Consider the following 24637-nt stretch of genomic DNA (forward strand, 5'->3'; position numbering starts at 1 on the left):
AAACGAAACCACTTTTCTTCATTTCTGTTTATAACCTTTTTCAAATAAGTCATTTTTCTTCTTTACTGATGAGGCTGCACTGATCGTCACTAACTGGCACTGATTATCAGTGTAAATGTCACAGGACACGGACAGTGCTGAGGAACGGAAATGCTGATAACCAGGTAAAGGGCACCTGTGATTGGGCTTTTTACCTTGATTTGCGATTAGCTGTGTCCAAAGGACATAGTGATAACAGAGCGTGCCCGGGGTCACATGGGAAGGGTGGAGTTCTGGGAGGATGTCCATAGACTCCCTCCCAGAACTGGACGACTGTGCTGTACCCGTCTTTCAGCTATAGCACGGTCAGCAAGTGGGAGGTGGAAGCGGAGGGTTGACAAAAGCCCAGGTGCCAGGATGCAATTTCTAGTCACCATGACGACCTGGTGCCTGGGATTTGTTGAGCCTTGCTTTAAAGCGTTTGTTACCCCACCACTTCATATTCCTGATATGTGGCTGCTGTACCATATACTTGTATGAGAAAGTATCCTGTTCTTTGTATTGCTTCCTTTTTGTGAAATCCCTGGTGTTCCTGCTAGTCCCTTTGCTTTCCTATTAAAATCTGACCACACTAAGCAGAAGAGCACAGTGTGGTCAGTTCTCTATCTATGCTGGGAACTCGGAGTCCTCTTCTCCAATGATCAGACTTGGCCTGACATGCCCCCTCTGCGCAGCCATTCACTGGGAAGCTCGGTGTGCTGCTGCCCCCCCCCCCCCAGCTCTTACACAGCTGAGAACAAAGGGAATGTAATCACTTAAAAAGGGTGGAAAAAAGGTATTGTGTGTTTGTGTTTGTTTGTGTGTGTTTGTGTTTTTTTTATTTTTCTATACAAAAATGTTTTGCCTTTCATTTCGATTTTAAACTGAATGTATTGTTTTACAAGGTGATCGTTTCCAATCGCTTCAAAGAGGTGTTCCAGCTGTTAACTTTTTTTTTTTTTTTAAGTCCGCAGCTACAAATACTATAAATGTGTGTGTATATATATATAAATATATAGACAATTACCTGTCCAGGGAGCTCGCGATGTCAGCACCCCAGCCAATCTTCAGGTTGGCTGCCGGGTGCTGCGGCCGTCATTCATTGTATGGTAAACCGGCAATGAAGCCTTTTGGCTTAACTTATTCCCTACTGCGCATGCACGAAACGTGCTGCGCATTCTAATTGGCATTGGGGTGGAACTCCTAAGGGACAGTGCACGGCGCTGTCTCCCGAAAGTGGGGGAAGGGTACCTGTCAAAAACAATGTGGCACCGAAGGGGGGAGGAAGCAGATGAGCGGAAGTTCCACTTTTGGGTGGAACTCCGCTTTAAGGCATTTTTATTTGGCATAACTCCTTTCCAGGAACCAGCCCACTGCTTGTTTCAGGACTGCAGGCTCTTGAGTAGTACTGAGGCCGGGTGCTGTGATGTTTTCGGAAGCTCTGTACACCACCCTGTTGGCCCCTCCCGCCTGAATTGCATACAGGAGCACAGGGATGTCCCCGTGTCTAAAATAAGGTTTTATTTAAACATTTTTAACAGCATGTTGATGAGCGAGGAAAAAAATAGCCATGATAGCCAAGATATAAGCAGGTTAAATTTCAGCTTGTATCTTGCAGAAGATGCAAGTTTCAGCCTATTAGCATGCACTGTTGTGTAGCAATGCATCTCCCACAAACACTTTTTTGCTCTTATAGGATGTTGAAGATTCCTGAAGCTTCTTGTACATATTTAACACAAGGATTACAAAAAATGTGTGGGGTTTTTTTCTTTTTTTCTTCTCTTGTGGATATACTTGTGATTAAGCTTCGGGATATTATTGCAACAGCCGCCATGGCTTCGGGTGTTTGTGGGTGGATATATTGCTACATGCAATTGACATACTGTCTTGTTTTGCAGTTAAAGATTAAAAGCAGGCTGTCTCTCGGAGGCCTCGTTTAGCCTATGGTGGCTATTAACCCAGAACAAAGAGCCAGGGGGTCTAGTGCAACATTAATGATTTCCTTTTCTGTTAAGCTACAGGCCCATTTACATACATGTGAGGATTTTATGGCTGGCTCTTATGTAAACTTTCTGAAGCTTTATGTAGTGTTAGTTTATTGATATCCAAGATAAATGTACCGCTGGTATCACTTTATAAACCGCATTCATTGCCTTCAATAAAACAGGAAAACTGTGTTCAAACGAGGAATAAAATGTCCAAATATCTGTGCAAAAACTGTTCATGAAATTAGCACCCTTCTGTTTGCCTAGCCACCTTCTGCATAAGAATCAAGCCCCTCTCCAGCATAATGCCACCCCCCCCCCTTCCTATTGATTTATGGCAAAAAAAAACGAATCACTTTTTTTACTTACCAAAAGTCAGTCACTCGATGCTTAGGTTCTGAGTCCTCTATCTTTCTTTGCTTCCGGTGGGTTTTTTTTTTTTTTTGAGGGTCCAGTGTGTGTGCTGTGCACTTCCTATTGGCTGTCCTCCTTTCACGCGGACATTCCGTTACGCGGACATTCTGTTTTTTTTTTTTTTCTTTTAAAGAAAATCAGAGGCTTTCCGTCCTCAGTCTTGCTTTCCGTCCTCAGTCTTGCTTTCCGTCCTCAGTCTTGCTTTCCGTCCTCAGTCTTGCTTTCCGTCCTCAGTCTTGCTTTCCGTCCTCAGTCTTGCTTTCCGTCCTCAGTCTTGCTTTCCGTCCTCAGTCTTGCTTTCCGTCCTCAGTCTTGCTTTCCGTCCTCAGTCTTGCTTTCCGTCCTCAGTCTTGCTTTCCGTCCTCAGTCTTGCTTTCCGTCCTCAGTCTTGCTTTCCGTCCTCAGTCTTGCTTTCCGTCCTCAGTCTTGCTTTCCGTCCTCAGTCTTGCTTTCCGTCCTCAGTCTTGCTTTCCGTCCTCAGTCTTGCTTTCCGTCCTCAGTCTTGCTTTCCGTCCTCAGTCTTGCTTTCCGTCCTCAGTCTTGCTTTCCGTCCTCAGTCTTGCTTTCCGTCCTCAGTCTTGCTTTCCGTCCTCAGTCTTGCTTTCCGTCCTCAGTCTTGCTTTCCGTCCTCAGTCTTGCTTTCCGTCCTCAGTCTTGCTTTCCGTCCTCAGTCTTGCTTTCCGTCCTCAGTCTTGCTTTCCGTCCTCAGTCTTGCTTTCCGTCCTCAGTCTTGCTTTCCGTCCTCAGTCTTGCTTTCCGTCCTCAGTCTTGCTTTCCGTCCTCAGTCTTGCTTTCCGTCCTCAGTCTTGCTTTCCGTCCTCAGTCTTGCTTTCCGTCCTCAGTCTTGCTTTCCGTCCTCAGTCTTGCTTTCCGTCCTCAGTCTTGCTTTCCGTCCTCAGTCTTGCTTTCCGTCCTCAGTCTTGCTTTCCGTCCTCAGTCTTGCTTTCCGTCCTCAGTCTTGCTTTCCGTCCTCAGTCTTGCTTTCCGTCCTCAGTCTTGCTTTCCGTCCTCAGTCTTGCTTTCCGTCCTCAGTCTTGCTTTCCGTCCTCAGTCTTGCTTTCCGTCCTCAGTCTTGCTTTCCGTCCTCAGTCTTGCTTTCCGTCCTCAGTCTTGCTTTCCGTCCTCAGTCTTGCTTTCCGTCCTCAGTCTTGCTTTCCGTCCTCAGTCTTGCTTTCCGTCCTCAGTCTTGCTTTCCGTCCTCAGTCTTGCTTTCCGTCCTCAGTCTTGCTTTCCGTCCTCAGTCTTGCTTTCCGTCCTCAGTCTTGCTTTCCGTCCTCAGTCTTGCTTTCCGTCCTCAGTCTTGCTTTCCGTCCTCAGTCTTGCTTTCCGTCCTCAGTCTTGCTTTCCGTCCTCAGTCTTGCTTTCCGTCCTCAGTCTTGCTTTCCGTCCTCAGTCTTGCTTTCCGTCCTCAGTCTTGCTTTCCGTCCTCAGTCTTGCTTTCCGTCCTCAGTCTTGCTTTCCGTCCTCAGTCTTGCTTTCCGTCCTCAGTCTTGCTTTCCGTCCTCAGTCTTGCTTTCCGTCCTCAGTCTTGCTTTCCGTCCTCAGTCTTGCTTTCCGTCCTCAGTCTTGCTTTCCGTCCTCAGTCTTGCTTTCCGTCCTCAGTCTTGCTTTCCGTCCTCAGTCTTGCTTTCCGTCCTCAGTCTTGCTTTCCGTCCTCAGTCTTGCTTTCCGTCCTCAGTCTTGCTTTCCGTCCTCAGTCTTGCTTTCCGTCCTCAGTCTTGCTTTCCGTCCTCAGTCTTGCTTTCCGTCCTCAGTCTTGCTTTCCGTCCTCAGTCTTGCTTTCCGTCCTCAGTCTTGCTTTCCGTCCTCAGTCTTGCTTTCCGTCCTCAGTCTTGCTTTCCGTCCTCAGTCTTGCTTTCCGTCCTCAGTCTTGCTTTCCGTCCTCAGTCTTGCTTTCCGTCCTCAGTCTTGCTTTCCGTCCTCAGTCTTGCTTTCCGTCCTCAGTCTTGCTTTCCGTCCTCAGTCTTGCTTTCCGTCCTCAGTCTTGCTTTCCGTCCTCAGTCTTGCTTTCCGTCCTCAGTCTTGCTTTCCGTCCTCAGTCTTGCTTTCCGTCCTCAGTCTTGCTTTCCGTCCTCAGTCTTGCTTTCCGTCCTCAGTCTTGCTTTCCGTCCTCAGTCTTGCTTTCCGTCCTCAGTCTTGCTTTCCGTCCTCAGTCTTGCTTTCCGTCCTCAGTCTTGCTTTCCGTCCTCAGTCTTGCTTTCCGTCCTCAGTCTTGCTTTCCGTCCTCAGTCTTGCTTTCCGTCCTCAGTCTTGCTTTCCGTCCTCAGTCTTGCTTTCCGTCCTCAGTCTTGCTTTCCGTCCTCAGTCTTGCTTTCCGTCCTCAGTCTTGCTTTCCGTCCTCAGTCTTGCTTTCCGTCCTCAGTCTTGCTTTCCGTCCTCAGTCTTGCTTTCCGTCCTCAGTCTTGCTTTCCGTCCTCAGTCTTGCTTTCCGTCCTCAGTCTTGCTTTCCGTCCTCAGTCTTGCTTTCCGTCCTCAGTCTTGCTTTCCGTCCTCAGTCTTGCTTTCCGTCCTCAGTCTTGCTTTCCGTCCTCAGTCTTGCTTTCCGTCCTCAGTCTTGCTTTCCGTCCTCAGTCTTGCTTTCCGTCCTCAGTCTTGCTTTCCGTCCTCAGTCTTGCTTTCCGTCCTCAGTCTTGCTTTCCGTCCTCAGTCTTGCTTTCCGTCCTCAGTCTTGCTTTCCGTCCTCAGTCTTGCTTTCCGTCCTCAGTCTTGCTTTCCGTCCTCAGTCTTGCTTTCCGTCCTCAGTCTTGCTTTCCGTCCTCAGTCTTGCTTTCCGTCCTCAGTCTTGCTTTCCGTCCTCAGTCTTGCTTTCCGTCCTCAGTCTTGCTTTCCGTCCTCAGTCTTGCTTTCCGTCCTCAGTCTTGCTTTCCGTCCTCAGTCTTGCTTTCCGTCCTCAGTCTTGCTTTCCGTCCTCAGTCTTGCTTTCCGTCCTCAGTCTTGCTTTCCGTCCTCAGTCTTGCTTTCCGTCCTCAGTCTTGCTTTCCGTCCTCAGTCTTGCTTTCCGTCCTCAGTCTTGCTTTCCGTCCTCAGTCTTGCTTTCCGTCCTCAGTCTTGCTTTCCGTCCTCAGTCTTGCTTTCCGTCCTCAGTCTTGCTTTCCGTCCTCAGTCTTGCTTTCCGTCCTCAGTCTTGCTTTCCGTCCTCAGTCTTGCTTTCCGTCCTCAGTCTTGCTTTCCGTCCTCAGTCCTTCTTCATCCACTACAAATACAGAAATTGACCGTTTGTGTGTTTTGTTTTTTTTTTTTTTTTTTTACACATCAGCTTTTCTTCCGTTCTGTTATTTAAACAGAAGAAAAATAGAGCTTGCTTCTGTTTAAAAAAAAATGTTAACGGAGGCAGCTGTCGGCGGATGATCATCTGCTGACATCCGCTTGCCCATAGAAATACATTGGTATCCGTTTTTCATCCGTCAACGGATGTCTGAAAAACAGACAAGCAAAATGTCAGTGTGAAAGGGGCTTTAGGATCCAAAAGAAAAGACGTCAGTGGAGGGGGCTGTAGGGTGCATTTTGCAGCACTGAATTGGCGGTCACCTGGAAGCCATGGTGGATTTAGGTTAATCTATATTGCTACCCCAGGTAGGAAAGAGAGGGCCATGCAGGATGGGTTAGTGGGGCTGGGTATGCAGTTGACATGGTGTGCAGAGACCTTTGCATGGACCTTGCTTTACTACACCCAGCAACTTGTAGACCTGAATCTTCATAAGGCAATTTACAGCCAAGATCCAAATGCCACCACTTCTATAAATCGATACAGTATAATTTTTTGGTAGGACCGTGTGTTGTATTGTTTGAGCAGAACTGTAGAAAAAAAGCTAAGGCTTTTGTATCCTGTTGGGATGCTTGTACAGGCTTTTGAGGTATCCATTGCTCCCTATGTATGGGAAGCAGTCTTTCTAATGCTCTGGGGATTTGTAGAAATAGTCTTCTTCCTGCGGTTGCCGCAAAGGGAATGCTGCTAATTTAATACACGTAATTTGGTCTAAGCAACAGCAATTTTTGGCCTATCCTGTCCACCAGCCTTCATCCCTGATGAAGGGGGATTTTCTGTAAACCCCCCCCCCCAAAAAAAAAAAAAAGAAAAACACCTTGGATATTTTTTTCATATCTCCTTTGTACAATGAATGGACTTTCTTTTTGGACCCAAGAATTGATCTTGCACCTTTTTTTTCCTTTTTTAAAATCGTGTATGTGCTTGATTTGGGGTGGCCCAACGAGATCATCTTGCTTTGTCTGTCACGGGATACCCACTTTTTCCAAACACTTGAAGATCCTGCATCCCCTTGCTGGCTGCCTGGTTTCCCAAACCTTCTGTAGCCATTAGTGTGTCAAATGATATCTCGCTTTCCCAATGGATTTTCTGTTCAATGGGGTAAGCAGATATCTATGGAGTCCAGCTGGGAGAGGTTGACACTTTTTGTTAAATCTTTGTGAGAGAGGACAAAGAGACAAAGGACCTTGAGTAACTTGCCATTATAGTCTATTGTTGAACAACCCAGCAGTGTCCATCCAAACCAACACATTGGGCTTGATTTAGGAAAACTGGAGAGCGCAAAATCTGGTGCAGCTCTGCACAGAAACCAATCCGCTTCTAACTTCAGCTTGTTGGGTTAGCGCCGGCTCTTCCGGCCCTTTAAGGGGTTTGCTATGCCAGTTGGCGGGGTGGGACTTATGACCAGGTGACAGCTATGATTGGCAGTCGCATAATCGGAAACGTCCCGATCGCAAACGGCGATCAGGAACCTTCTGGGAGCGCGGGACGTGCGCTCTCGGCACAGCACGGTCGACGATATTGCACGCATATGTGGCTGCTCAGTGTCATGGCCTGGCCACCGGGAGGCGACATATTTGCATGCACTTGTTGACAAGAGGTTAAGCTTTGACAAAGAAACTTGGAGGCTGATTGGTTTCTATGCAGAGCTGTACCAGATGTTGCACTCTCCAGTTTTTAGTAAATCAACCCCATTGTTTGCAGGTAGTGTTGTCCATCTAGGAGCAGTGTGTTTATCAAGCTTTTACTAAGCAATGTGCAAAGCCTTTAGCTAGCTTCAAACCTATTTCTAGAAGCCTTTTTAAAGCTGCCTTCAGTTCCAGTTTTTGGATGTTAAATACAGATGATGATGGATGTGCTCGTTGGTTCTATCACCATGGTCACTTGTTCATTTAGGAGGAACATGCAGAGCCTTTGCCTTCTCCATCTGTCCAGCAGATTCCCGCTACCTCACTCCCAGTAATGGTGTTTGGTCCTGCCATGCACCTTAGCGACTCCATGCGTGCACTTCACTTAACTCTTCTAGTTCCACACCTGTGTACAGGCTGAGGGCCTGGGCGGTGCAGATTTTCTCCCTTTTCTATAGGAGACTGATCACTGCAGAAAGAGTGCCAGCAACATCTCCCACGCTGCAAGAAGCTCTCACCTGCCATATGTACATGCTTACGACCGGCTGCTAGAGAAACCTTTGTTACCCTTGGTAACTACTTGCTTGTACTTAGTTCTCACTGCAATAACTCTTGTACTGATGTTGTTTTTATACCCCAATGTATGTAGTGGCCCCAGCTGTAGACTATACGTGCTGGTAACTTACATCACACCCCTTTTAGTAACTTCAGACCAGGCAAAGTTTCAAAAGCTTTACTTGACTCCTTTAGCATGGTGACATTCTCAGGTAACCGTGAAGTGCAGTCTTTTTCCTAACATCCTTAGTCCCTAACCTCAGGCTTGTGGCTGCCCTAGCATACCTGCATAGAATGAGTCTGGTTGGTAGAGTCCATCACAGGGTCCTTCAAGAAGAACTGCAAGTCTCAGCGGTCTCCACTAGTATTGGGAACTCCGATCCTGTCATGACACAGATAATACAGACTTCGGCAAGAAGCAGCCCATCTTCGTAGCTCCAGGCTCTTTCCCCTAGGACCTTGTAGTAGGAATTGGAGCAGGATGGCCTCTAAGCCATGCATGCAGTAGATCTTCTCTTTTTTTTTTTTTTTTTTTTACTGCACAAGTGCCGGTATCCTTTGCCACATTTTTGTTGATGTCCTTTGTTTTAGTGAAGACCAACGTTCCATTCATGGAGACAGGTGATCCCTGTGACAGGCAGTAAGGAAACATTTCCCCAGTAGGGCCACAGCAACCGATCTCTAGTCTTGGTTGGCATTCCAGTTGAGTAAGGTGTATATCTTTACATAAAATGTGTGGGAGCACGGGTATGCAGAGGATGCCTCCACTATAATCAGTGTGGCCACCCCAGGTGTGTGATGCCTTGGTGCTCCAACAGTGGGAAGCCAAGGTCAAAGGACCAATTGGCAGAATAGAAGACAAGAATACTTCTGTGCTGGGAAAGATAAGAATGTTTTATGAAGATGAAATGCATTACAAATACTCTCTGATCTGGAGAAGGCGTTTGTTTTCCCCCCCACTAATGAACAGATGGTCCTTGTCCTGTGTAACTGCCAGCAACTTCCCAGAAAAATGGCTAAAAATCTGTGTATATGAAAAATGTTTTAGTAACTGAATAATTTTATGTCCTGCTTCGCTAAACCTTTGATGGGAGCAATATTTTCTGGTCGCTGGAAATTGTTGATCTGATAGAGCAGCCTTTCTCAACCAAACAAAGTTTCATGGGCCCCTGGGGTTCCTCCAGAGGTTGATAGTTTCTTTGACAATGGGCAATTTCTGACTCTCTGATTAATTTTCCGCTGACACCAGTGATCTTTTTAGCTGCTATATCCTCTTCCTACTGACCACCAGTGTACTTTCAACTGACCACCAGTGTAAGAGGCCCTACTGACTTCCAGTTCAAGGTGGCCCTCCTTCTGCTGAGCTCCAGTGCGGAGTGGGGGGCTTCTCCTGCTGAGCTCCAATGTAAGGGGACACTAAAATTTTTACTGCTTGCATTTCTTTTACGACCATTTTTGTTTTTTATACCATTATTACTAAAATAACCCGTTTTTATAGAGCAGCCCAAGGTGTCAGATACTGTAACAGACAGGTCACGTTTCTTATTCCTTGGGTTTTTCTATCTCAGCCTACTGTTTGTTCTTCTGTACCATCATTTATAAATGTAGTAATTCACAGGGGATCCCCAATACGCGAAGTTATTTAAAGGGTTCCTCTGCTTTTATAGTTGAGAAAAGCTGTGACTGAGGGATTGGCTCAGGAGAAACAGAAGGACCATCCTTTGATCTTTCTGCTTTGGCTGTTGACATTTGTAGTTCCTTACAAATAAAGGAGTGGGTAGGACTTTCAAGGTAGCCACCAATAACCCCATAAGGAAACACAAATACTCAAAAGTAAAAAATAGCAATTTTTATTATAACAGCATGATAAAAAAAACTAAAACCATATCTAAAGGATGGTAGTATATAGAAAACTGTATGACATCTCTCCATACAAGAAAGTTAAGTATGTGCAAAAACCTATTGCATGCCCATATACAGCTAGGATTTGGTATTGCTAACACAGAAGCTGTGGTGATCTTTATTTAACCGGGCCAAACGGGGATCTCAAGCATGGTAAGCCAGTGGATCGCTACGTATTTTGCTTACAGCTTCCTCAGGAGATCCTATTGGTACCAAAATCCCAAGGGGGGAAACATGGAACACCCGGGCCAGCAGGATGATGTAAGGGAAGGTCATGTACTTTCTTGTATGGTGAGATGTTGTACAGTTTTCTATATATTACCATCCTTTTAGATATATGGTTTTAATATTTTTTTATCATGCTGTTATTATAAAAATTGCTATTTTTATCTTTTTGAGTATTCGTGTTTCCCTATGGGATTATTGGTGGCTACCTTGAAAGTCCTACCCACTCCTTTATCTATTCGTTATTTACTAATTCTAATTGGATGTGGTGCCACATACCTCTGAGTTTTAATTTCTATTTGGAGTTCCTTGGCTGGCTATAAAATACACTTTGATCATTTTTTAGTATATCCAGCCAGAACTTTTTTTTTTTTTTTTTCTGTTGGTTTTTGTATAGATTTGTTTTTTCCATTTGGGGAAAACGAATCTTCACTTCCTGTCTGTTTGACACAAGAGGACGTGAGAGAAACTCTCCAATGCGACAATCTCCTTTTTAGGGCTTGTTTACACATGGGGTTTGGGGATGGTAAAAACAGTTGAGCTGTTTTTTTTTTTGCAGCTCCCCCCTTAAGCTCCAAGCCAATGTACAGTATGTATACTCATGCAAACATACTGCCTACCAAATGTTACCCATTCAGGTGAATGGGACCAGGGGTGGTGGTGGTGTGAACTTTTAGAGCTTAAAACAGGTGGTAAAGAGGCGACTCAACCCCTCCTCCACTGCCTGTCAAATGTCCTCTGAAAAGGGATCCACTGCAGTTTGCTGTTGTAAGTGAAAAATAAGTGTTCCATTTGGAAGATTTCCCTGCTATTGCTGCAGTGACAGCTGTACATTTTTTAAATCTTTTTCAGTGATGGTGGTCACCAGGATAAATGGGGTGAATCTTTTTAGCATTGATGAACCGTGCGGAAAACCTGCTAGGTCCTAACCAAAACTTCACACTTCTCCTGCATTAACAGTTGTTTTGTGCCAGGTGTTGTTGCATTAAGGCAACCCCTTCAAATGAATGCGTGGCCAACAAGCCAAATAGCCTGAAAAAATAGTTAATGTACCACTTGTGGCAGTGCACTGCACCTAAACGCACATTGGCATTGTGCTGCACTGCAGTGCACATCCATTGGAAAGGTGTGTTGGGGTGTCAACACCGAATGACCTGAACTGTATTGCTCCAACTCAATGGTGTACTTGCAATGCACTAGTGTGAATGAGCCCTTAATTTTTAAAAAATGTCTGCAGGTAAACTTTAAATTTGGTTCTGAAGGCATTCTATGCATGATGGTAAAAAACCTTCTGTGTGCCGCAGCCACCTAATACTTACCTGAGCCCCCCCTCGATACACTGATGTGCCCCCCTCATTGGCTGAGACATTCAGCCAGACAGCCAATGAGGAGAGAGGGAGGTGGGGCCGAGCCACAGCTAAGTGTCTGAATAGACACACAGGGCAGCGGCTCTGGAGTGTGCCTACTTGGGTGCCCCCATTGCAAGCTGCTTGCTGTAGGGGCACTCAACAGGAGGGTGGGGCCAGGAGCTCCAGCGAGGGACTGGAGTAGAGGAGGATGCAGTCTGCTCTGTTTTAAAACCACAGAACAGGGCTAACGTGTGTGTGTGTGTGTGTGTGTGTGTGTGTGTGTGTGTGTGTGTGTTTTATTATTTTTAATGTTGTCTTTTTAATATCACTTTTAATGGTCCTTTTCACATGTATCTATTTCTATGCATGTCACTTCAATGGTGCTAGTTCCCCTTTATTTTTATGTCACCTCAATGGTGCTAATTCCCCTTTTATTTTTATTTTATGTCTTTGTGGCCCCCTCACCCTTTTTCATCATTTATTTATATTAAGGTTGGACGAAAATATGGAAATTTGGAAACACCAGGTAAAAACGCAATTGTTACCTGATATGCTGTTTGACCGCCCTTGGCATCCAAGATGGCCTGAATACTCCTGGGAATTGACAAATATTCCGGGTCACAATCCTGTACAATGTCCGTCTTCTTTTTTTTTTTTTTGTTTTTGTTTTTGGTCAGCTGACTATGTGGACCGCGCTTATGCTTATCAGACGATGTCTTCCAAGAAACTGTATATACCATCATAACCTTTGATACTGTACCGCGTGACATGTCAAATTGGCAGCTTCAGTCAGAGGCACCAGCTAAGCGGGCACCAACAATTCACCCTCTTTGAAGCTCCGTAAGCTCCGATGTGACTCTGTATTACTAGCAACGCACACAGTGAATGACAAACGTAAAGCTTCCCACCTGTTAGCTCGGTGTCTCAGTCATCACCACAGCGGAAGCAAAAAAAAATGTGAGAAAAGGGGGGATAGTCTGTCTTAAGGTCCCATTTCCCTCATTGGATGGTGGAGGTAGGAGTTTCAAACCCCCCCCCCATTGATTGATTGCAATGGAGGGTTTTGTGATAGGTCAGCTAATTGGGAATGTTCTGGGTGTCCTCTAGGATAGGTCCTCAGGTCACCTGACCACCCCCCCCCCCCCACAGCGTTCAGAAATTCCCGGGATCCTTTAAGCAGGACGCTAATGGGGGGGGGGGGGTCTTTGCCAGTCACCAGAGGGATATTTGAGCACCCCTCTGATTTTGGCTAATTTTGTTTACAGTTTTAAAGTATCTATTGATTAGGGGCCAGTTCACACCAGATGAAACGCACTCCAGATGTTTCTGCATGCATGTTTTTGATGACTTGTGTTCTGGTGCGTTTAGGTGGTGCTTTTTATCACGTTCCAATACAGTTCAGTGCAGAAAAAAATGCACCATGCTCTCCCCTTTTTGTTTTTTTTTTGTTTTTTTTCCTGGAACTGACTGCACTGGTGTGAAGTATTCATTTCGGAAACCATAAAACCTACTATCAATGCATTTTTTTTTTGATGCAGAAAAAAACCACACTGGACTGCATGTGGTGTGAACCGGCCCTAAAAGAGTTTTGGTGAATTGTTTTAAATTTGTGAAAACCAATAAACAAGGCTATAGAGTTGCACAAATAATCGCTGAACCCCCTCACGATCTTAATCCAGCATTTCCACGATTCATGTAACAAGTAGAGAGCCGTTCTCTGCTCAGAGCTGTCAAAATAAAATAGAAGCCAGCAAATGTTTATCAACATTGCTCAGCCCTGAGAGATAAAAGAAACCTTGTATAATTTTGTTCTTTGAGGCCCCGTTCACATTGCAGCGACCCGACTTTGCCGGGCGACCTCACAGGTCGCGGCGCGCTGCTCGCCCCGCGACCTCGGAGCGGCCGGCACGGACTTCATAACATTGAAGTCTATGCAGGTCGCCCCGGATCGCCCCAAAGAAGCTCCGGACCCTTTTTCTAAGTCGGAGCGACTTGTGTCGCTCCTATTAGAACGGGTCCATAGCTTCTGTATGGCAGGCGACCTGTGAGGCGACCAGGTCGCCTCACAGGTCGCCCCAGTGTGAACGGGGGCTTAGATCAAAGGGATGAACTTCAGTCTGCAAATGAGGTCAGTTTAACCTCCTAAAAACAAAGCCTTTTTCTGACACTTGTTGCTTACAAATAGAGCTGCACGATTCTGGATAAAATATGAAACCCAAAATTTATTTTCTTAGAATAAAGATCACGATTCTCAGGGTAACATCATCATCTTTCCCATTATACCAAAAAATATGGATAACTTTACTGTTTAGTGTGTTTTTTTTTTTTTTTTTTTTTCATTAGAGCCCGTTCACACTGGGGCGACCTGGTCGCCTGACAGGTCGCCTTCCATAGAGAAGCTGTGGACCTGTTCTAATAGGAGCGACACAAGTCGCTCCGACTTAGAAAAAGGGTCCGGAGCTTCTTTGGGGCGACCTGCATAGACTTCAATGAAATGAAGTCCGTACTGGCCGCTCCGAGGGAAGTAGCGTCGCCCCAGTGTGAACGGGGTCTGAAAGTGTATTTTTTTTCCAAATAATTGCGTTTGAAAGACTGCTGCGCAAATACAGTGTGATATAAAGTATTGCAATGACCATCATTTTATTCTCTAGGGTCTCTGTTAAATACTGATTTTTAAGCAATAAAGTCAGAAAAAGGCTTAGTCTTTAGGTGGTTAAACTACCTTTTATTTACAGACCAATGTTTAAAAGAATGAAATGATACAATGTAGAACGTTTTTAGAGTTCCCGCCCAGTGCTGAACAATGTTGATAAATATTTGCTGAAGGCTTTTTTTTTTTTTCCTTTTCTTTTTTTCTCTTATAGTTCTCTGCTCACTCACAGAACAGCTCTGCTCTGTATGAATCGAGAAAATGCTGAATTAAGACCATGGGGGAGGGGTGGGTTTGAATCAAGACCACAATTTTTTTAACGAATAATCGTGCAACACTACTTAAAAGTTAAAATCATTTTTTTTTTGCTAGCAATGACTTGGAACCCCTAAAATATATAAATATTTATATAGCAGAGACCCTGGAGAATACAATGGCAGTTGTTGCACTATTTTATGTCACACTGTATTTGCACAGTGGTCTTTCAAATGCTATTTTTTGGGGGGGAAAAATACACTTCAATAAAAAAAAAAAAAACTAAACAGTAAAGTTGTATAATGTGAAAGATGTTACGCCGAGAATCGTATGAGGATCGTGTTCTTTATTCCAAGCACACAAATCGTGATTCTCATTTTATCCAGAATCATGCAGCTCTACAAGGCCGCGGACGTTATTAATCCAGTTTGGTGTGTCTGGTGGTGTTTGTATGTTTGGAGTTTATGCTGCCTACCATCCCATGTTGCATCACTTCTGCTTTCAACGGAAAACGTGTCGTCACTTTGACACCCGCAAATCATGTAGTGTTTCCATATTTTTGTCCAACCCCCTGTAACGGAGTCCTTTCCAACTTTTATCAGAATAATTAAGGGATGGTTAGTTTATCACATCAATAACTAACATTATAAATTGCATAGATATAAGTAACAGAATAACATTTGGTTCATATCATCATAAGCCATTTCCAATAAAAAAAAAATCAAAAAAATGTTTTGTTACTTTCATATTTTGTTGCGTCTCATTGCTGGTGCTGATCTCCTGCAGCTACTTCCTATCTCCTCATGCATCTTAGCGAGTTTCCTGATGGTGACTATAATTGGACCATTTTGGTAAATGTATTTTAAGCAGCCACTTGTAGCCTCCTCAGGGCATTGTCACCCAATAACAAGAAGTGCCTTTTTAAAGAGGTTGTAAACCTGAAAAAAAAAATTCTCCTTTTTGCAACCTGTAAGAGAAACGCATAATGAGCTAGTATGCATCGCATATTAGCTCATTATGAAATACTTACCTTAGAACGAGCCCCCGCCGTGCCATCCACTTACCTCTATGACAGGCGACCTGTCCAGTCACCCGTCTTCCGGGATCGCGGCATCCGGCCATCTGATTGGCCGGAGCCGCGGTGACATCACTCCCGCGCACGGGAGCCGACTGTCACGGCACGGGTCTCTGAAGGAACGGCACGAGCGGCCGTTCCTTCAGAGCGCATGCGCCAGTGACGTCACTGGCTGCATGTAAGGTAAATATCTCCTAAACGGTACATGTTTAGGAGATATTTACAGTACCTATAGGTAAGCCTTATCATAGGCTTACCTATAGGGAAAAGTGTCCGAGGAGGGTTTACTTCCTCTTTAGACTCTACATGGTAGGATCGGCAATGGGGATGAGCTTGGATTCGATCAAACTCAGGAGGTTGTGAGTGTTGCTGAGGCCCCGCAGCTGCATGTATGCAAATGAGCTGTGATGTTGTTGATATCATTGATCTAATATTGACATGTCACGGGCATCCCCGCCCCTTTGTGTATGTGCAGCTGCGGGGTGAGGAGTGCCCCAACTACAGCTGGTTAGCCCAGCACTGTATGCGCACTTCCAGGTTCAAAATGAACCCAAGCTCATCCCTTTTTATGAGATGTTAGTGATTGTGATTTCCTATTCTAAATGTTTGTTTTCTGCTATACAAATATGCTGATTTTAAATCTATTTTCTTTTTTCCTTACAGACTGTGGAACATGGATTCCCCAACCAGCCAAGCTCTCTTGCCTTTGACCCTGTGCTGCGGATCATGGCTATCGGTGCTAAATCTGGAGCTGTTAAAATGTATCCTTTTTATAATCGTAAAAACCTAGAACAAATTGTGAGACAGCAGACGGTGCATTTTATATTGGAGCTTTTAGCGGTCGTTTGACATCCCTTGCTAATCTCTTCTTTTGTACTGGCAGCGCTATTGTATATGTCGGTCTAATTTTGGTTACTGTCAGCTGCGGTTGATCTTTCGTTTCGCAGGTAATTGCATTCAGTAACACCTCACAGGGGGGAGGGTGTGGAGGAATTGCTGATCCCTGATTTTTCCCAGAGGATAGAAGAGTTTCGAGTAGAGCCGGTCTCTCTTCACGCTTCCACGTATGGGAAATTTTTTTTTGTATAGTCTTTTCACTTCATTAATAAAATTGTATGAACGTGGGGATCGGATTACTTGTTTTTTACAGTTTTGCTGTGTAAAAATAAAGGAAGTCTTCTGCACTGATGAGAGCAAATGATTCCATTCTGTATCACAAAGCCCAACTCCCTCCACCCCCAACATTGCTTTATGTAGTGGAATATGTTTTGCTTGGTACTAATGGGGTGACCTTTTATGTTGCTAAAACACAAAGCATTGTCTTGCTTTATAATCTTTATATCTTTGTGCTGCTGCACTTCTGCAGCCTCTCTTAGCCCCTTCCTGTCTACATGCACTCTCTCCAATGTAGGCTGCTTATCATTTCTCTGGATTGCCTTCCTGATGGTGACACCAGTGGACCATGCCTGGGCAATGTGTTAACAAGGCTACATGTAGTTTTTTTTTTTTCTGGGGGGGCATGTGACTTCATTTTTTTTACTTAGTTGCACCTGCTCCGCTGAGTGCTACCCTCCTCGTCTTGTATTACCTTCAATCCCGATCCAGTAATAATTCTCTGTTGATCTTGCTAAGATCAGCCTATACTCTGAAAATGGCTGCTACGCCCCATTCGTTACTCTGAGAAAGCCATACTCTGACCGCTTTAAGTAACCAGAAGTGAATGACCGCTTGAGTTGACCAGAAGTTTGGAGGTGGGGTGCTTAATTTTGCTCTGCAATGTTTTTTTTTTTTTTTTTTTTTTTTTTTTTTTTTTAGGTGCTTTTGATGGTTTCTATTGAAAATGGGCATCAAAACGCAAAACAATCATGTGATCAGTTATGACCATTATAGACCCTTCATTTCTTTGTAAGTGGGCAAACTTACAAAATCTGCAGGGGATCAAATGATTTCCCCACTGTGTGTGTGTGTGTGTATATATAATATTCCTCACTGTGTGTTTGTTTGTGTGTACACCATTATTTGATCCCTTGCAGATTTTGTAAGTTTGCCGTCTTAAAAAGAAATGAAGGGTCTATAATTTTTATCATAGGTGTATTTTAAATAATATAAACAGGATATTAACCAAAAATCCAGAAAAAAAAACAATACAAATGTTCTAAATTGAGTTGCGGTCCAGTAATGTGGAACCTAAGGGGTTAATCCTCTGCATTGTGTAAAAAGGATTTTGGATCCTGCCGTCTCTGATTCTCCCCTCTTCCTCAGTCCCCAATCCATCTCCTGACAAGACAGCTTTTGGAGTCACTCTGCACATGCTCAGTTTGGTGTGTATTGCTAGAGAGGTTTTTTTTTCCTCCTTGGGGGGAGTGCATGTGATCAGCAGATGGTCAATCAGCAATGTCCAGAGAGAGGGTCAGGGATCCTGCAGCCTCATACGACAATTGGGGCAGAATGACAACTTTTCCTACAAGCTTTAGCCATACACAAGACTACTATATACGGCTGATGAGAAAAGGTATTTAGCACTTTATATTTACTAAAATAATTGCATTTCAATGTTCTGTGTACTGTGGGAGACCAGATATAGTGAATGCAGGCTCCGGGGTTTAGTAACACTTTTTAAATTCAGTTTTAACCATAGAAATATAATTTTGTGCATGATTGTCTGCCCATGAAACTGAAAGCCTTATATTCTCAAAAGTAGATTTGTTTTTGTGGCATGCAAATTAGTTTAAGAGTGATGGGAAGTTAAAGTGGAAAAAATGTTTGCGGGTGGAGCCAATTACACTGATTTTAAAGCCCCAACATCCCAATTAAAAAGTATAAAATAGAATGTAAGGACTGGGGACCTTTTTAGGTGTACAAGGATAATGGACCAAATAGGGCTTAATGAAAAGCCCAGATAGAGAAAACAGAGAAAAAAAGAAGAAAAATCTCATTTTATTTATTTATTTATTTATTTATTTATTTTTATATATATATATATATATATATATATATATATATATATATATATATATATATATATATATATATATATATATATATATATAGCTTTTTTTCAGCGGGAACGAGGGGGAACGCAGTTCCGGCACCTCCAGAACTGAATCTATGTATGTAATGTATGTTGCTGGGGGTCAGTTGTTGCTGGGAGGGAGGTACTTTAGAGGAAGGGGTCTATTGATGCTGGTGACTGAGGAAACTTTTGTTGCTGGAAGGAATCTATTTTTGCAGGGGGGGTGGTCTATTGTTGCTGGTAGGGATCCATTGTTGCTGGGGGTGAATCTTATGTTGCAGGGGTTCAATTTGTTGCTGGGAAGGATGTACTGTTGAGGGAGGGGTCTTTATTGCTGGCTGCTGGAGGGTCTATTAATGTTGGCTGTTGGGAGTCTATTGTTGCTGGGGGGGATATATTGTCGTTGGAGTGTCCATTGTTAGATCTATTTTACTGTCTTTCTTGTTATCATTAACAAATTCTATACAAAATACTTAGCACCACAAAATAATACTTGGGTCTGTATTCTTTAAAAGGGGTGGTATTGGGAGGTGGGTAAGGGGTGGAATCAAGGAACAGTTCTTGGAGGTGGGTAAGGGGCAGAGGCGAAGGGTGACTTAAAAGAGAAGAGTTCCTGAACCTATTCTCTGAGAAAAAAAGCCCTGTGTGTATGTATGTATGTGTATGTATGTATATATATGTATATATATATATATATATATATATATATATATATATATATGTGTGTATATGTATATATGTGTATATGTATATATGTGTATATGTATATAATCTATCATGTCCAAAAAGTCGAAGCAAACCATAAAAATTCTAACAGTTTCAGAAAACTGTTACATTCCCGGCATGTGTCACATTGGATGTGCTCTCAACCAAACTGTCAAACCATCTGACTGGTGTCATAATTGATCACAAGCAGCATCATCGCAGTTGAAGATTAGCCAGAGATCAAGATGGCAGCGTCCTTGGCTGAAAACGATGCGAGGGTTTACTTCTACTTTAAGGCTGGGTTCACACTAGGGCAGCTTTGAAGCTGCCCCGTGCAGCGCAACTTCAGCGGGGTTTGCATATGACTTCTCTAATAGAAGTCAATGCAAGTTGCCCCCAAAGTAGTGCAGGAACTTTTTTCTATGTCGGAGCGGAGTTGCTCCAATTGGAACGGTTCCATTGCACTGAATGGAGCGCGACTTGTCAGGCGACTTAGCCGTCTGACAAGTTGCCCCAGTGTGAACCGGGACTAACCAACAAGTATTGATAATTTGATCTAGGAATCTATTGGTAAACAACCTCTATTCACAAAAGGGTTAGTTTTAGTCCATATAAATGTATTTTACATTTTGAGTTGGGCTCCATTCACATTAGCACGTCTCCAAATTCGACTTTTGGTACGATTTTTGATCCGGACTACATTCTGTGGATCAAAGTCGCACCAAAGTAGTGTAGACACCTTTTTCAAAGTTGCTGCTACTTTTTGCCCCAATTTGAGCAGGTGCCATTGAAAAGAATGTCATGTGAAGCCTGAAGTTGCATGACAAATCGCAGAAGTGTGAATGGAGCCTTACTGTTAGAGTTTATATGAAAGTATTACCTTGGTTTTATTTGGGTTCATGTTTATTTGTTGTGATTTTATTTACAGATTAGAATCTGTAGAGTGTGTGTGTGTGTGTTGGAACAGTAAAGCAGAGTCACTAGTTGCACCTACACTTTAGGGATTGACTGATTATTGGCACCACCTGAGGTTACCGATATTGCCAATATTTTGGGAAAGTGCTGTACCGGAGTGATGCCTGCAGCTAGAGACATCACCCCGGTACCGGCGTCCATAGCCCACGGTCGGCTTTCTTGTAATGACAACCGATGCGGCTGAGAAGCCGCTCGGCTGTCATTACAAGGAGCGGGAGGGGACGTCGTCCTATCTCCCCCCCCCCCCCCCCCTCCTGCCGCCTTCCGCGGCTTGCTCGGGTCTCCCATCCCACCAGGAGACCCGGGCATCCTACCTGCACGGCCGCCGAACAGAAGACCCGATCAAAGCCTCATTCTGCTCTGATCGGGTCTCCATGTAAACAACCCGGAAGTGATGTCAGGTACTCGGCGCCACATTCAAAACATGCTTTTAAGTGCCGAGGAGGGGTTTGGGGTAATTTATTTATTTCATATTTTTTTTTTTTTTACATGCCCGAAAATATCGGCCAATATCCGATGACCAAATTATTGGTATCGGCATTAAAAAAAACGTTAACGGTCAATCACTACTTTTAAAGGGATAGCTCTAAAAGTTTGTTCCTTGCGTAAGCATCTTGTTGGTTTAGTGGCTCTTGTAGATTGATGGATCTTGTTGGGAGGGGGAGCAGTGAAAATCTTCTTCTTTTTTTGGTGTCTCCAAGCAACTGTACCCTGAATAGCTCCTCTGTTCCAACACAAAGGGATGAAGTGTGGCCACTCTTTGTTGTCCAGCTGAGCGGTTTGAGAGCCAGTTGCTACAGTGATGCTAGTGAGCATCCCCGGGGAAAAGTGTTGTGTTTTTTTTTTTTTGTAGTCTAGGATCTACTTAGGATGGCATTGGTATACTTGAGGACTCTCTCACTTTGCATTAGTTGTGCTTGTTTGTAGATACAGCAGGCCAGAGAACACAGAAAAAGCATTGCCTGAAGAGGTTGGATATTTCTCTTCCCACCTTTTGGGTGCCATAGTAGTGTAATACTATATATCAATGGTGTGTGTTGGGGGTTTTTTTTTTTTTTTTTTTTTTTTTTTTTTTTTTTTTAAATCCCAGGCCAGCAAATCTGTGGGGATGGAGGTCACCTGGAGTGGCATTTTTACAGCCGATTTTAGATTCGGTGGGATCTACTAGATGCAACGTCCCTCTTGCTTCTTGTAATGACAATCGAGCACCTTCTCAGCCGCATCGGTTGTCATTACAAGAAAGCTGAACGGTACCGGGATGATTCCTCTAGCTGCAGGCATCACTCCGGTACAACCACTTAAAGAAATATCAGTCATATCGGCAAGTTTATGGCCGGTGCTTCAAAAAAAAAGTAAATAAGATAACCAGTCAATCCCTACTTTATATGGCAACCAACCGTTTACGCAGCACATGTACAGTACAGAGGGGACAGTACAATTGCAATACAGTTAAAAACAGAAGGAATAGGAGGGGTCCTGCTCATGGAGCTTACAATTTAAAACGCATGTCATTTTGACTGTAAAACGGTGCCCAGAGGCAGGATCTCTTCTCTTTTCATTCTTTGTTTTCCTTCTCTCTACCCTTTCTGTTTTTCTCTTTCTCCTCTTTTCTCCTCTTTCCTTCTATCTTCTGTTCTCCTTTGTTGTGTTGTAAAATATTATAATCTATAACATCAGTTTTAAACATGGTGATTGCTTCTGTTAACCCTACTGTTGGAGTGGTGAATAGCTGAAATGTTATGTTCTTGTTTGATAACATGTGGATGCCAGTTACCATGTTTTGTATTGTGAAAATTCTTTAATAAAAAATGAAGGAAAAAAAAAACCCCTGTGCCAAACACAAGGCCCAGGGGCCAAATCGGGCCGCTAGGTCACCCAGGGCTTTTTTTTTTTAACCAGGATGTGGCGGAATTTTGTTCTTTCACCTCCGGCTCAATCTCTCCACTCCCCTTTCACCACTGTCATTAGTAAACACAGGAGTATTCTTTGTTTACAAGGACAGCTTTCCTCTCAGTGGCTCTCAGATCCCTGCCTGACCTGCACTCATGGCAGGGACAAGGGAGATGCAGGTGCAGTGTTTGATGGGGCATCAGCCTGTGAAAGCGCTTTACTCTGCACTCTATGCATAGCACACGTCAAACCCTACACTCTTTATGCAACAAAATCCTGAACCCTGCACTCTGTACATAGCAAATCCCAGAGGGGGGTCCACCTTGCAGAGTCCAGGGAATTAAATTACCTAGGTCTGATTTTAATTCAGACCAGGGTGATCCTTCCTCTGGAAAAATTTCAGGAACCACAGGCCGTGTTTCACCGGCTGCTGTCACACAGATAGTTCTCTCCCGATTTGCATACAGGTTCTGAGTCTGGTGGTATCCACCTTCAAGACAGTTCTGTTTGCACAATCCTACATGTAGCTCCTTTAGCAGGTTCGGCTCCACAGTAGGATACTGAAGTTCGTGACGAGATCATGGGTTCCTCTGGCAGACTCTGCAGGCATCCAAGGGCCACGGTAAGGCAAGTAGCATCCTTGGGTCAGGTTTCTTCTGCAGTTCCTGTGAGGAATTGAGAGCGAGTATCTTTCAATCATCCCGGTGGCCGTAAATGTCCCTTGGGGGCTTCCTCTCAGAGAAGACCAGTTGTCCCAAGGGCTGATCTACCATCCTGCTTTACAGTCGCTGGTTTTAATGGCTTAGCTTTTGAAAGCCAGGTACTGAGGTATAGAGGTTTGTCTGGATCAGTGATCCCTGCTATGGTGAAGGCAAGGAAGTTGTCTTCCAGCAAGATATACCATCGTACGTGGAAAGTGTACATTTCTTGGTGTAAGTCGATTGGCGCTCATCCACTATCTTTTTCTGTGGCTCGGATCTTAACCTTTCTTAGACGGGGGGGGGGGGGGGGGTTGTTCAGAAGTTGGCCTTGAGTGTCATCAAGGGCCAGGTGTCTTCCTTGGCAAACATCTCTGTGACCCCTAGCCACGCACTCTTTAGTTTGTACCTTCATTCAGGGGGTTTGACATGTGGCTCCACCTCTACGGTCTCTTTTGCTGCCTTGGGATTTAAATTTTAGTGCTTTTGGATCTCCAGAAAACTCCATTTGAGAATATTTGGGAGATTCCCTTGCGTACATTATCCCAGAAGGTGACCTTATTGGTGGCTATTACCTCGGCCCGCAAGGTATAGGAATTGGTGGTTCTTCGTCCCTGTCTATCATTCCTGCCTAAAGTTGTCTCTGACTTCCATTTGAATGAGGACATTGTGTTGTGTTCCTCGTGTCCCAAGCCGACGCATCCCAAGGAATTTGCTTTGCATACCTTGGTTGTGACTCGTGCGATTCGGATTTATCTGGCAGTTACTGAGTCCTTTCGGAGGTCAGACTCGCTTTTTGTGGTTACGGACAGACCAAGAAAAGGGCTTCTCCGGCTACCATCTCCAGATGGATCAGACAAACTGTGTTTTAGGCCTATCCCATTCAAGGTCGGGTTCCACTTTTCCCTGTCACGGCACATTCTACTCAGTCGCTGAGCAATTCTTGGTCCTTCCGTCATCCGGCATCAGTATCGCAAGTTTGCAAAGCGGCCACTTGGTCGTCTGTTCATACCTTCACAAAATTTTATAAGGTAGACACTTAGACATCTGCAAATGCTTCTTTTTGCAGGCTGCTATTTAAGAGGGACTATTCTCTCTTGAAGTATTTTTTCTTTAGGCTGCATTCACATGTCAGCGTTTGGTTCGCGGGCAGAATCGCCGCGATTCCGCCCGCGATCCGGAGATTATTGCAAATCGCGGGACGCCTGTGCGTTGCCCGTGATTTGCAATAGCCCCCCAAACGCTGAGCGATGTTGCCGCGATTTCCTCCTGCCGAATTGCGGTAACATTGCGCAAAAAAAAATCGCGGGATGCAATACGCTCCAAAGAAGCTCTTGTACTTTTTTGGGCGTAATGTGTCCCGCAATTTTTTTTTTTTTTGCGCGATGTTCCCGCGATTCGGCAGGCGGAAATCGCGGCAACATCGCTCAGCGTTTGGGGGGCTATTGCAAATCATGGGCAACGCACAGGCGTCCCGCGATTTGCAATAATCTCCGGATCGCGGGCGGAATCGCGCCGCGATCCATACGCTGACATGTGAACGGAGCCTTAAACCTTATTTTTTCAGATGAGGCTCCTGTGTCCTGGTTAGGGCTCTTATGTTTAGCCTTGGGTTATTTTCCCCACCCCTCATTTTCCTTTTGGCACTGCTTTTGGATGTCCCACTAGTTATGATTTATGGAGCGCTGTGTCCGTCGAACGAAAGAAATGTATTTATTTTTTTTGTGCTTACCAAAAAATCCATTTCTCTAAAGTTCATCGATGGACACAGCACCCGCCCCTCTGTGGAGTTCTGATACTCTAATACTGCTTGTTACTAAACTGATTACCTAGAGCAGAGAGGGGGGGTTGTAGATCAAGCTGAGGATGGCCTATGGGTGTAGTCAGGTGTTTTTTGTTCTGCCTAGTCCTACTCCTGGAGGAAGCAGTATAACCCAGTAGTTATGATTTATGAAGTGCTGTGTTCGCCAAACTCAGAGAAATGGATTTTACGGTAAATACAAAAATCCCATTTTTTTTTTTTTTTTTTTGTTGG

General features: G+C 44.3%; 1 protein-coding gene across 2 annotated transcripts in view; it reads left to right on the forward strand.

Moving 5' to 3' along the window:
* LLGL1 (LLGL scribble cell polarity complex component 1) overlaps window positions 1–24637 on the forward strand; it is a 155639-nt gene that overhangs the window by 35902 nt on the left and 95100 nt on the right. For both annotated transcript variants that reach the window (XM_082261825.1, XM_082261826.1), the window contains exon 2: window positions 15985–16082. In XM_082261825.1, coding sequence (XP_082117951.1) covers window positions 15985–16082 — 98 coding nt within the window. The remainder of the gene's footprint in view (window positions 1–15984; window positions 16083–24637) is intronic.

The sequence above is a fragment of the Pelophylax lessonae genome (assembly GCF_965119305.1).
Source record: "Pelophylax lessonae genome assembly, chromosome: 6".
Classification (NCBI taxonomy): domain Eukaryota; kingdom Metazoa; phylum Chordata; class Amphibia; order Anura; family Ranidae; genus Pelophylax; species Pelophylax lessonae.